This window comes from Glycine soja, chromosome 6 (assembly GCF_004193775.1).
Source record: "Glycine soja cultivar W05 chromosome 6, ASM419377v2, whole genome shotgun sequence".
In the NCBI taxonomy this organism is placed as follows: Eukaryota; Viridiplantae; Streptophyta; class Magnoliopsida; order Fabales; family Fabaceae; genus Glycine; species Glycine soja.
In genome coordinates, this window is record NC_041007.1 from 12,746,158 (window position 1) to 12,757,363 (window position 11,206).

The window sequence follows — 11,206 nt, forward strand, 5'->3', positions numbered from 1 at the left end:
GACAGAAATAAAAAGGGTTTGTTTGTGATCTAATTGGATAATTTCTCGTAAGATTGACGCTTCTGGAAAGGTCAAATGCCAACGTACTCTTGTTACAAATCCATGGATCATAGACATGAAGATCAAATGCACAAGAGAGGTATAGAGAGCATATTAATAGGCATGTGATAACATATTGAATTGGTTGAAAAAAAATGATAGTTATACAGTAAAGGCTTTTATTCCATGTCAAAATAAATAACAAGGAAAAATCATTATATTAAAAAGATGACTAGTTTAGTGCGAAACATCACACGCACGTTTCATGCTGACCATGCACCACGTGAATGAGAACAACTATTTTAGAAAAGGGAACATGTGAAAGGAGGGAACTAGTAGTAGTTTTCACTTAAATTTTATAATACTAATCAATCAATATGGCCACCGCCATCACCCAATCTCAAACACCTAAACGTCGAACGCAAACTCTGCAACAAAGCAAATCGACATCCACAAGGCGAACTTTGATTAACACTGATTATCACTTCTCTCTTTCTCTGCTAATAATAATAATACACGTGAATCGGATTCTTCCGGCATTACGGTGTCATTTTGAGTTTGGGATCATTGATGTTGTCAATTTGATTCCATAGTTCACGATCCTATCGTTTTTCCTTTTCTTCATTGAAAGTCATCGTGATTTTGGCTTCGATCTTAGGACGCGAAACAGCGATTGCTTGTGTTATACTTGTTGACGTGTGAATGATGGACTAGCTATGTATGCTTGATTAGAGAGAAGAGCTGTGTAACTTTGCGTTTCGATTTCAGTTATCGAATGTTTTGGTATTGCAAGTGGATGCACAAAAGTGTTTATAGCGGTGTTGGTCTCATTACTGATGATTTATCTGGCAATTTGTTCTGTATGTGACTGCTGTGTCTGCTCGAATGTTTCTTGATTTAACCAGAGTTTGGCTCTGCTTTGGGAATCATTAGAAGGAAGTTCTGATAAATTTGATTTTGAAAAAACATAATGAACATGTTAAATTGTTGGCATAAGTTACTGAAAATGCCACCAGAGTACAAGCTAGCGATATTTGTTTTTCTGTGATATTTTATTATTGACAATGAACTGTTTTCACTTCTGGTACTGTGGTTTTCGTTTTAATTCATTTTAACTTTATCCTTTTACCGCTATTGTCTATTAATTTATTTACTTATCTTGCTTTTGATGGAGGCAGGCCTGTGATTATGGGAAATTCGGAGTCAATGTATGAGTCTCAAGATAATTTTTACCAACATCCCCCTTCTTATAATAATAGCTATCATCAACCGTCTCCTTATGCTGAGAATTCAGAGAATAATACCTATCATGAACCATCTTCTTATGCTGGGACTTCATCAAATACTAGCTATTATCAACCCTCTACTCATCCTGGGAGTTCAGCAAACACTCGCCATCAACATATATAGCTGATAATTTCGGCTCATTGGATCAGGTTTTCACTGCTACTTTTGCTTAGTGGTTTAGAGAGGATAGACAATAGTAACCTTAGTGGTATAGGGGTAATCACTATTGCGAACTGGATTGACTGTTTCTGCCTAATGTTCATGTTAGACATAACTATTTGTAGAAGCATCAGGCTTATATAAGATATATTTCAGGTTGTTTCTTCTATGAGAGAAGCTGGTCTGGAATCTTCAAATTGAATACTTGGTATCGACTTCACCAAAAGCAATGAGTGGACAGGTTATTTCATTTGAATATGAAATTAATATTGTACATGGATATATATAAATGAATATTGAATCTCACCTTGGTAATTGTAGGCAAGCACTCATTCCATCGAAAAAGCCTTCATCATATTGGAAACATTCCTAATCCATATGAGCAAGCAATCTCCATCATTGGCCATACTCTGTCTTCCTTTGATGAAGACAATCTAATACCATGTTTTGGATTTGGTGATGGTGAGCATCTGTTTCTGACTTTAGACAAATGTTCTGTGTTTTCTCTTCTGCTGATTTCAGTTAATTTACTTTTGTAGCTTCTATACATGACCAGAATGTGTTCAGTTTTTATTGAGATAATAGATTTTGTCATGGTTTTGAGGAAGTACTTGCACGCTACAGAGAGATTGGTCCATACATAAAACTGTCAGGTTTGTTTTACAACATTTTGTTCCTCGCTGGCAAGATTTTACATTTTTATTACAAGTATCTGTGATATATTTTAGTTTACAAGAGAGAGAGAGGGAGGGGAATTGCATTATGATTTATTGCATATGACTAAGCATATCATAAGTTTAAAATTTTACTTTCCTTTGAACCTAGGGTTCATTAATTGGGACCTAATCCTTGTTAAGAACAATGATTGAGGATAAGCTACTAGTTCTAGACCTGTTTGATGCCATGCTAATTCCATTATTCATTTTTGGAAAACATAAACTGAAGAGCTCTTTGATAGCAGATGCTTCAGGATTTATTTCCTGTATAGACTTTCCAATTTCTTATTTCAAGTCTTCTCTGTAAACTTTGAGAACTTTTTTTTTATCAGATTAGCCAAAGCTCCTTCTAAGGTTATGATTTTTGCTTGGATGGTGGTACATAATAAGATTATAACAGTAATGACTCGTTACCTTGCATAGGCCTTGTTGTGCCCTTTCTCCCGACATATCTGCTATATGCTCGAGATATTATAAAAAGGAAAAAAAAAATCTTGAATTGTGAAGTAACTTGAGTCATGAAGTAAGTAGTTTGTACTGTCTGGATAATCTTGACTCTGCACCTTATTTGTTAGTTTTCATTTCTGTCCAGTATTGTGGTTAGGGTGAAAAAAGGACTCTAAGGACAATAAGGTGGTTTGGAGTTGTGCTTTTCCAGTTTGAGTGTGGTGCATTTGGCTGGAGAGAAATTACAAAATCTTTAGCTGGAGATCTCTTCCTACCCATCTTGGTGTGGGTTGGCTTATTTTAGCTTTTAGTCCAACTCTTCAGTTGTGTTACAATATCTATAAATACAAGGGGAGTAGTTCAATTTCTCAACTAATCTTATTTTTCTAAACTGTCTTTTTGTTTTTTTAGGTAACCAGAAATCCAGATGTACCACGTGGAAAACTTAGTCCACAAGCACAAGCAACAATTAGTTCTATCGCTGCTGCAAGGTAGAGCAATTTCTCTTGTAACCCTTTTTTGGGTGATATTCTTGTAACCTTTTGTTGTTTATGTATCTGTCTTAAATGTGGAGCCATTATGATTATCAGTCACTATCCTCTCTCAATTATTTTGGTTGGCGTTGGAGATGGACCATGGGATGAGATGAAGCACTTTGATGATAACATTTCTGAGCGCTTATTTGACAACTTTCAGGTACTTGATAGCACTTGAAAAGTCAATATTGTCTGCTTTAAGGTAACTTTTACCTTTGATAGTTGGAGATAAGAAGGATTGGAGTTTGGCGTGATATTGACAAACTTGATAGTACTTCATCTAATTCTGAAACCAATATCAGAGGTCTGTAATAAATTGCATATTAGAGAGAGAAATGTTTTATGAAGCTGTTCTCTTGGTTGAGACAAACAATCTGTGATATAATGTCTTGAAATTATTAAGGCCTAAGTGTCAAATGACTACCAAAGTGCCAACAAGGTTTACCCAATGTCTAACATGGAGTAAGGAGGACATTGGGCTACGATTGAGATAAACCTTTTTCACTTATATGACATTTTAAAAATTCCGTCCGAACATTCTCTAAAGTGCAATTCACATAAATAAAATAGTAGGAGAGACACATCTTTTATTTTTTAGGTTGTGTAGATTTCAATTCCTAGATGTGGATTGCAACCACCAAAACCTTTTACCACTAGGTGGAATTGGTTACATAGACCAAAAAATGTAAGAATATTATAGTAAACTGTGTTTATAGACAAATCATTAACTTTTAAATCATTTTTAATTGTTTTGTATAGTTGTTTTTCAATCTCCCTCTACACCTAGCAATTTGGCTATCTTCCATTTTAATTTACTCTTCTAATTGGGATTTCTACAAGTCTTCTCCAAACATACCCGAACAACCTAAGGCAATATTCTACCATTTTTTAATTCTTCAATGTGAAATTGAAGGGTCTAAGAACTGAAAAATATTTGAGCCAAGTATTCTGTAATTCTGTGAAATTGTTGTATGAATTATAATTCTTATTCTAAAAAGTTTGAAAGTAATAAGAATGTTAAAACTTTATTTAAATTTCTAAAGGTCTTAAAAAATGAGTATAGGGTGTTCAAAATGAGTATCAACACTGGAAATTTTTCAGCTGCTGCCCTTATGGAAATTCCATTTCAGTACCGGGCAGCCCAAAATATACAACTTAACGAGTAAGCCATGAGCTAAAGGTATGATAATTCTATATTATATTCATGAATCGCTGACTCTCAAATCCGTCTTATGCAGTAGAGAATCAGTTCTTCATCAACATAAAAGGCCTTTCCCTCCACCTAATGAAGCAATAGATCATGATAATGCACGCATGGCAATTCCACACATGACAAATTTGGAATCAGCGGAACCGACAGCTCCAGCTGCTGTCGAACCAGTATGTTTCCTTGCTCCTCCTCTTAGCTTTGTATCGCCATAGATTCATGTTGAGATCACTAAGCTTATCAGATTAATGTCTTGTCCTTTTTCAAGGTATGCCCCATTTGCCTAACCAACCCGAAGGACATGGCTTCTGGATGTGGTCATACAGTAAGTCTTCTAAATGAACCTATTATTGTTTAACGCCAATGTCAATGTGGTCTAGACTAGAGTTTATAAGCTCTGTTTGTGTGAATAACAGACATTGAAGGGAATTTAGGTTACAGTTTTCACATCCCAGTTTCTTATAGTCAAGAACAGAACTAAGAAAAAAAATCTGCTAGATAGGGGTAAGATTATATAAATCAAACGTGTTATTGCTTTATGTCAAAAGACTAGTTTTCGAAAAGCTATTTGGATATTTTTTTTATCAGGTAAATGTTAATTTGTTAGTTTTGTTAAAAATGTTAGTTGAATGGATTGGAAACCATAATCTCTCTTCCCTCCCTTCTCCTTTTACTTTTTCTTAAAAATGTTAGTTGGATGGATTGTTTAATCTAATATGTTCAAAACTATTTAGATCATGATCCGTTACTAGAGTATTGAAAAAACTATCTAATGAATTTGTTATTACAAATAAACCAAAAATGGTTTAAAAAAAACATTCTATTTTTATGTGGAAATAAAATTCCTAATCAAAGAGAAACAAATGCAAATCCGTCTATATACTTTTGATGATAAAAAAAATCTGCATGTGAAATGTCGAATATTCATTTGGCCTTTATTATAATGATGTAGACTTGCAAGGAGTGTGGCTCGACATTATCTTCCTGCTCTATGTGCCGGCAGCAAATTACAACTCCCCCGAGACTGTACACTTGGGTGAGGAAGCTTATCTGATGGATTGCCGCCATTGATTATGTGGATTGAACATGATAACCGTTATACCATTTCTTACCATTTTAAGTTTTTTTTTTTGACAGAAATGTATAGAGATTTTGGGTGTAAAATTCTTTAACCATGCTGTCAATGCTCATTAAATGTATGGAAAAAAGGTTTATGTTTTCTTTTGAAATAAAAAAGGTTTAAGTTAAATTTCAGAGATTTTGAAATACTACTTTTACCTTGAGTTTGTTTTTTTGGCAAAACTTTGACCTCGAGATTGAAATCATACACTTTACACTGCCCAACCATCTGTCTTCTTGCTAAATAAAGATAACATTTAACAACGTATCTTATTGGTTAAAATTATAATTCAAAAATGGTATCCATGTGTATTAAAGAAACTCTAGCTTGTCTACTAAAAAATATTAATCTAAGCTACACATGACCTTCGACAAAGTTTCTGATAATATACCAGATTTTAAACTCATGCGTTATAATTTTTTATATTTGTATTTAATATTTTTTTTAAATATATGTACAAAATAAAAATTTATTTTTAAAAATATTTAGTAGTATATTAAATATAATTATATATTAAAATTGAGAAAGATAATAAATTATATTTTTAATTAAATATATGTTGTCTTCAAAAATATTAAATTTATTGAAATTTATTATGATTTGTTCTTTCTCTAATTAATAATAATGATGAAATATTCATATAAAATATATAAATTTTAAAAGATTAAAAATATTTAAACGAGTGTTCATTTTTTGTTATTGTGAATATTGTGTTAAGATGCACTTGATTTTCGTATGTTCATAATTAATAATTTTTAAATATATTTATTGTTCCCTTTATTGTAAAAATTAAAATTTACCTTATGTTAAAATAGTGTGATTGATATTAATAGATTTAGTTGTTAATTTTTAAAAATATTTTTAATCATTTTGAAGATATTAATTATAATAAAAAAAATAAAAAATACTAGCAACACCGTCATTAACGTATTCTTTTAAATATATTTTGATTATTGATTAAAATTTATTATAACTTACAAAATTTTGGATCTTTTTATTTAATAAATTTCATTTATAATTTTATAATTTCTAATAAATTTCATCTAATATTAAAAAAAATATTTAAATGATGTGTTAAAGAAAGCTTTATATATATATATATATATATATATATATATATATGATTGCAACAAAGTATCCCTATTAGCCAATAAAATTTTTAATCACCTCGGATCAATCCATTGGTGCTCCAAAGTGGACTGTCTTCTCCCTTCTCCCAACAATAATTTCTCCTCTTAAAGAATGTTTTACTTACACTTTTTTTAAAAAAAAAATCAGCAAATGAAGTTGACACAAAAAGGACTACATTCTGGTTTTACCCAAAATTGGGGTAGTATGTTATATCCTATAAACTTTCACATACGGTTCTGATCTACAACTTCTGCCTTTAGTTTTTCAGAGCCATTTTGCTTCCATTATTTCGGTTGTCGGCATCAGATTTTGTCCATTGATATTTATTATCTTAGCCAATTTCATCACGTAATCTTTAAGACCAGTGACTTTGTGGGAAAAGAAAGAAGATTGAGTAGAAAACAAAGACTTCCCCAACAAAACAGCCACGCTCTTCAATTCACCAAAACACTTGGAGACAAATCTTATCATTTATCAATATCAATTGCATCACAATACGATTGTAAAAATATCACAGTAGTATCGGTGGATGCTAGATACCCCTTTGAAACTTCCATACGGTGCTTGGTAGGTATCTAAGTATTAATCCTTAATTAAACATGGGCAGTGGTATAGTGGTTGATTAATTCATCCAAAACTACTCTAGTTTAAATGCAATTGTCTTGAAGTCAAAAAAACACTATTATGCTCTTCTGGTAGAGGGATTTTATAAATACAATCCATATGAGTTGAACTAAACAACATTGAACTTATATCCTACATTATACAAGGCATGGGATGGATCAGAAGACCTATTTAAACAAATTCAAGATAGTACTGTATTTCAATTGTCATTCAATGAAGTGTAAGTACAGGAAAGACAATTATCCAAATAAAGCTAGGTACAAAAAGAACACGAGGATTACACAAGTAGCAAATTTTTGCCTATCTATAATAGTTTCATATCTAGTTCCACAGAAATAATGTCATTTGCTAATAGGTACATGAATCTGATCATAATTTCATGGCTCATGTCATATTCAAAATACTAAGAATCACAGCCTAACAAATCATAAAAATTGGACTATTGGAGAGACCCTTTTGTCTGAATCAACCTTATAAACAGAGAAAGGAAGTAAACAGATAAAAGTCCTCCTCCCAAGAGTCCGTCAAGCTTCATATCTCTTTTTATCAACACCACAAGTGCCCAAACTAATCCAGCCACCAAAAACACCATTGTCTCCCAGAGATATGGGTCTCTAGGGATCACAACAGCTTGAGGGTACTCTGACCATGTACAAGTTACAAGAGACAAGCCCAAACCAATAAGGGTATTGAAGATAGGACCAGCATAGCAACCTGACATTGCTACTTGAGCACCATCTTGTCCACCATTTAAAGCCATTGTTAAATTTGTCATCAAATCCCCAATTGAGTTCCCCCAAGCCAGAACTGTTAGCCCTAGCATTGAAGGACTTATTCCGCATATGTAGCCAATTGAAACAAGCAACCCTACCAACTCTTGAGCTATGATGTAGCTCCATGTCACACTCATTACAAACCCTCCTGCAAGCCAAGGAAATAAGCACTTATTTGGTGGCCCTGACATTTTGGTTGTGAAAAATGCAATCACACCAAGTATAGTTCCAAACAAGATTCCAATTCCATAAACAATTACGTTCTTGCTGAAGAAACTGTTTACAATGTAAGGACTCCACCACAGGAAAGACAAGAGAAGTGGAGCTAGTGTAACTGAAGAAACTGCATACACCTTTGACCATCTCTCTTCGCACACAACAGGAATTGTCAATCTCCTTGGCAAGTAAAGGGGCATTTCCAGAACATGAAGTGACACTCGACACATTGAATATCTCATACAACAGTAATCTTTCTCGATATTAAAATCATATTCTTGAACACCATTTTCAACACATACAACTGGTCCTTTCTTCACATCATTAAGAAGAGGCACACTCAAACTCAAATTCAAATCATCTTCACAATGTGAAATACCAATATCACCATTTTCATCATCACCACCATCACCTTCCTTCCATCGGGTAGAAGAGACATAAACAATAACTACATACACAACATATATCAAAGTAAAACCAATTGCTCCAAGAAAATTGATCTTACCATATATCAAAATACCAAACAAGGCCAGAAGAACAAAAAGGAGAAAATAAGCATCTCTCATAAACGCAGACTTGGCAACTTGAACCCCACTTTGACGTATTGCAATGCTCACACTCCCCACCACAACACAGGACACAAAGGAAACACCCCCGAGAACCGTGTTGAAGCCGATGTCGCGTGTCCCGGTTTCTTGGAAGGAGACAAGGCTAGAGAAAACGTCAGGGGCACCATTGCCCAGAGAGAGTAGGGTGACTCCAGCAATTGTAGGAGACAACCTTAGTAACTTGGAAAGGCTTTCGAGGGAGGGACAAAAGTATTCAGAAGTTGTATTAGCCAACAAATAAAACAGAACTAGGAGCCAAAGAAACAAAAGGGTGTAACCCAATGAAGGGAATTTCCCAAATTTGCAATAGAAAAGGTAGAGATAATCAATATAGCCCTGAGAGGCACAAGGGTCATTGGATTTCAGGTACAAGCACTTGGCTTTGTAGTCACCTAAGCTGTCTAAGCTCTCACACTCTTGCTCTTTGATGTTATCAAAGGCAGAGATTTTGGTCACAACCACAACTTCAGGGGTGTGGAAATGAACAATCATGAAGGAAAAAATCACAAGGAGGAAACAAGTGTTCAAGAACAAGGTGTATGTCATCCTTTTGGACACAAAATCTGTGATGGCCATGTTGAGAGATGAACACTTAGATCCTCGTTTCGAGCACGAAGAAATATAAATATGGTGGTGACTTGGTGATTAAGGAAAGCCATGCATTTGTAAACATGAAGCAAAAGAAGTGAGCTAAGAATCCCAAGATTGGAATGAAGGGTGAAAAGAACATAATCGAATGACAGAGAACAGCACAAGAATCAAAGGAAGGGATCTGATTTGGATGAATTTTAATCTTGTTTGGTTTTTTCTTTGTTAAGGAAAGAGGGCAAGACAAACACAAGAACGAGCGAATCTTATGATGACTGAGACTGCAACCAAATACTAGCTGGAGTTGTTAGCTACCACCGAACGCCTTGTGTTGAGTGAAATGGATTTTGCAATATAATTTTAGAAGTGTATCTAAATGAATTAATCTTATTTAAATAATAAAACTACTTTTAAACTATAAATATATTTTGAGTTAGAGGACGTATTTAGTAAGAATGAAAATAACAAAATTACTATTAGATTTTATCATCAATGATTAAAATTAAGAGAAAATACACTATTTGTTCAAAGCTTAAAAATAATTATAATATCATTCAGTTACAAATTCCTATCTATGTTAGATTTAATAATTTTTATCGTAATTATCTTAAAAAGTTAGATTACCAAGATAAATGTATGATCAATTAAATAAAAATAATTAAATTATTTCAGGTTTATAAAAGTCACATTATTCTTTGAATTTAATATTTATATACTAACATCGTAAAATAATTTTACATTCTGAGTTATAACTAGATAAATATGTAAAAAAAATTATATTTATAAGTATATAATTCTTTTTTTAAAGTGATATGATAACTTTCAATAGTAATAAATTAACATTACCAAACAATTTTCTAGTAGTATTTTTTTGACATTCTAGTAGCATTTTTAGAGAGGGTTTAGTATAAGATTTTTTTAAAATTTTCTAAAATATGTTAGTTTTAACCAAACAGGCTTGTGTAAAAAAAAAAAAAAACAAACAGACTTACCAGATCAATAAATTGTAATTGGTTTAATTACATATTTGTCTCCTATAAAATTCATTTTTTAGTTCCTATATTTAAAAATAATCTCTTTTAGTCTTTATTTATAATTTTTTTTAGTTCGTATGAGTTTAGATCATAGAAAAAAGAGATAAAAAAAATGATGTGTAGAAACAATAAGGGATTAAAAAATAGTATGATTGAGACTAAAATGAATAATTTTTTTATATAAACTAAATGAATAATTAAAGCATTATAATACTGCAATATGTTATGGTTACTTAGCCGAGTTTAAAAGTCGCTGAAATGTAAGATTCAAGATCCCTTCTCCCCTCTTTATATCGTACCTTTCACATCAAGTTTGAGCTTGTCTTCCATTTGTTGTGACCTTATAACCACTCGATGGGTGACCTGGTTACATGGTTTATCTATTTCTCTGTCGTGTTCTTTTTTGACAAATGACTCGTACGTATAATCTTTGCTACGTTTGTCATGGAGAATTTTTTGTTGGTCATGTTCAAATACATGTGCCACTATTGCCTTTCTAAAACTTCTTGGAGTAGTAATCGCATTATTTTTTTCAAAAACATAATATACCTATTTGAAAACTCATCCAAACTAAACTTTGAAAATTCTTGCTTTTCGAAAGGTGAGTTTACTTAAGAAAGTGTGTAACCCTGTTAGGTGAGATAAATATTGAAAGGAGAGCTGGGTTCCTTTTTTTAGAGAAAAGGAGAGCTGGATTAAAAAACAATACGATAGAATAATA

At 32.7% G+C, this 11,206-nt stretch overlaps 2 protein-coding genes across 2 annotated transcripts; one reads left to right on the plus strand and one right to left on the minus strand.

Annotated features, from left to right (window-relative positions):
• The first annotated feature begins 386 nt into the window (after nucleotides 1-386).
• LOC114414347 (E3 ubiquitin-protein ligase RGLG3) lies at nucleotides 387-5,645 on the plus strand. Its single transcript, XM_028378612.1, is given in 14 exon segments — nucleotides 387-1,435; nucleotides 1,438-1,475; nucleotides 1,642-1,726; nucleotides 1,807-1,947; nucleotides 2,025-2,138; nucleotides 2,539-2,579; nucleotides 2,806-2,931; nucleotides 3,060-3,139; nucleotides 3,239-3,344; nucleotides 3,407-3,488; nucleotides 4,154-4,346; nucleotides 4,423-4,564; nucleotides 4,660-4,716; nucleotides 5,344-5,645. Coding segments are annotated over 14 exon segments (1,515 nt in total). The 5' UTR covers nucleotides 387-1,227; the 3' UTR covers nucleotides 5,446-5,645.
• A 1,791-nt stretch (nucleotides 5,646-7,436) lies between these two features.
• On the minus strand, nucleotides 7,437-9,782 carry LOC114415798 (cation/calcium exchanger 2-like). The gene has a single exon (XM_028380649.1). The coding sequence runs from the start codon at nucleotides 9,437-9,439 to the stop codon at nucleotides 7,706-7,708; it is 1,734 nt and encodes a 577-aa protein (XP_028236450.1). The 5' UTR covers nucleotides 9,440-9,782; the 3' UTR covers nucleotides 7,437-7,705.
• Nucleotides 9,783-11,206: the final 1,424 nt, after the last annotated feature.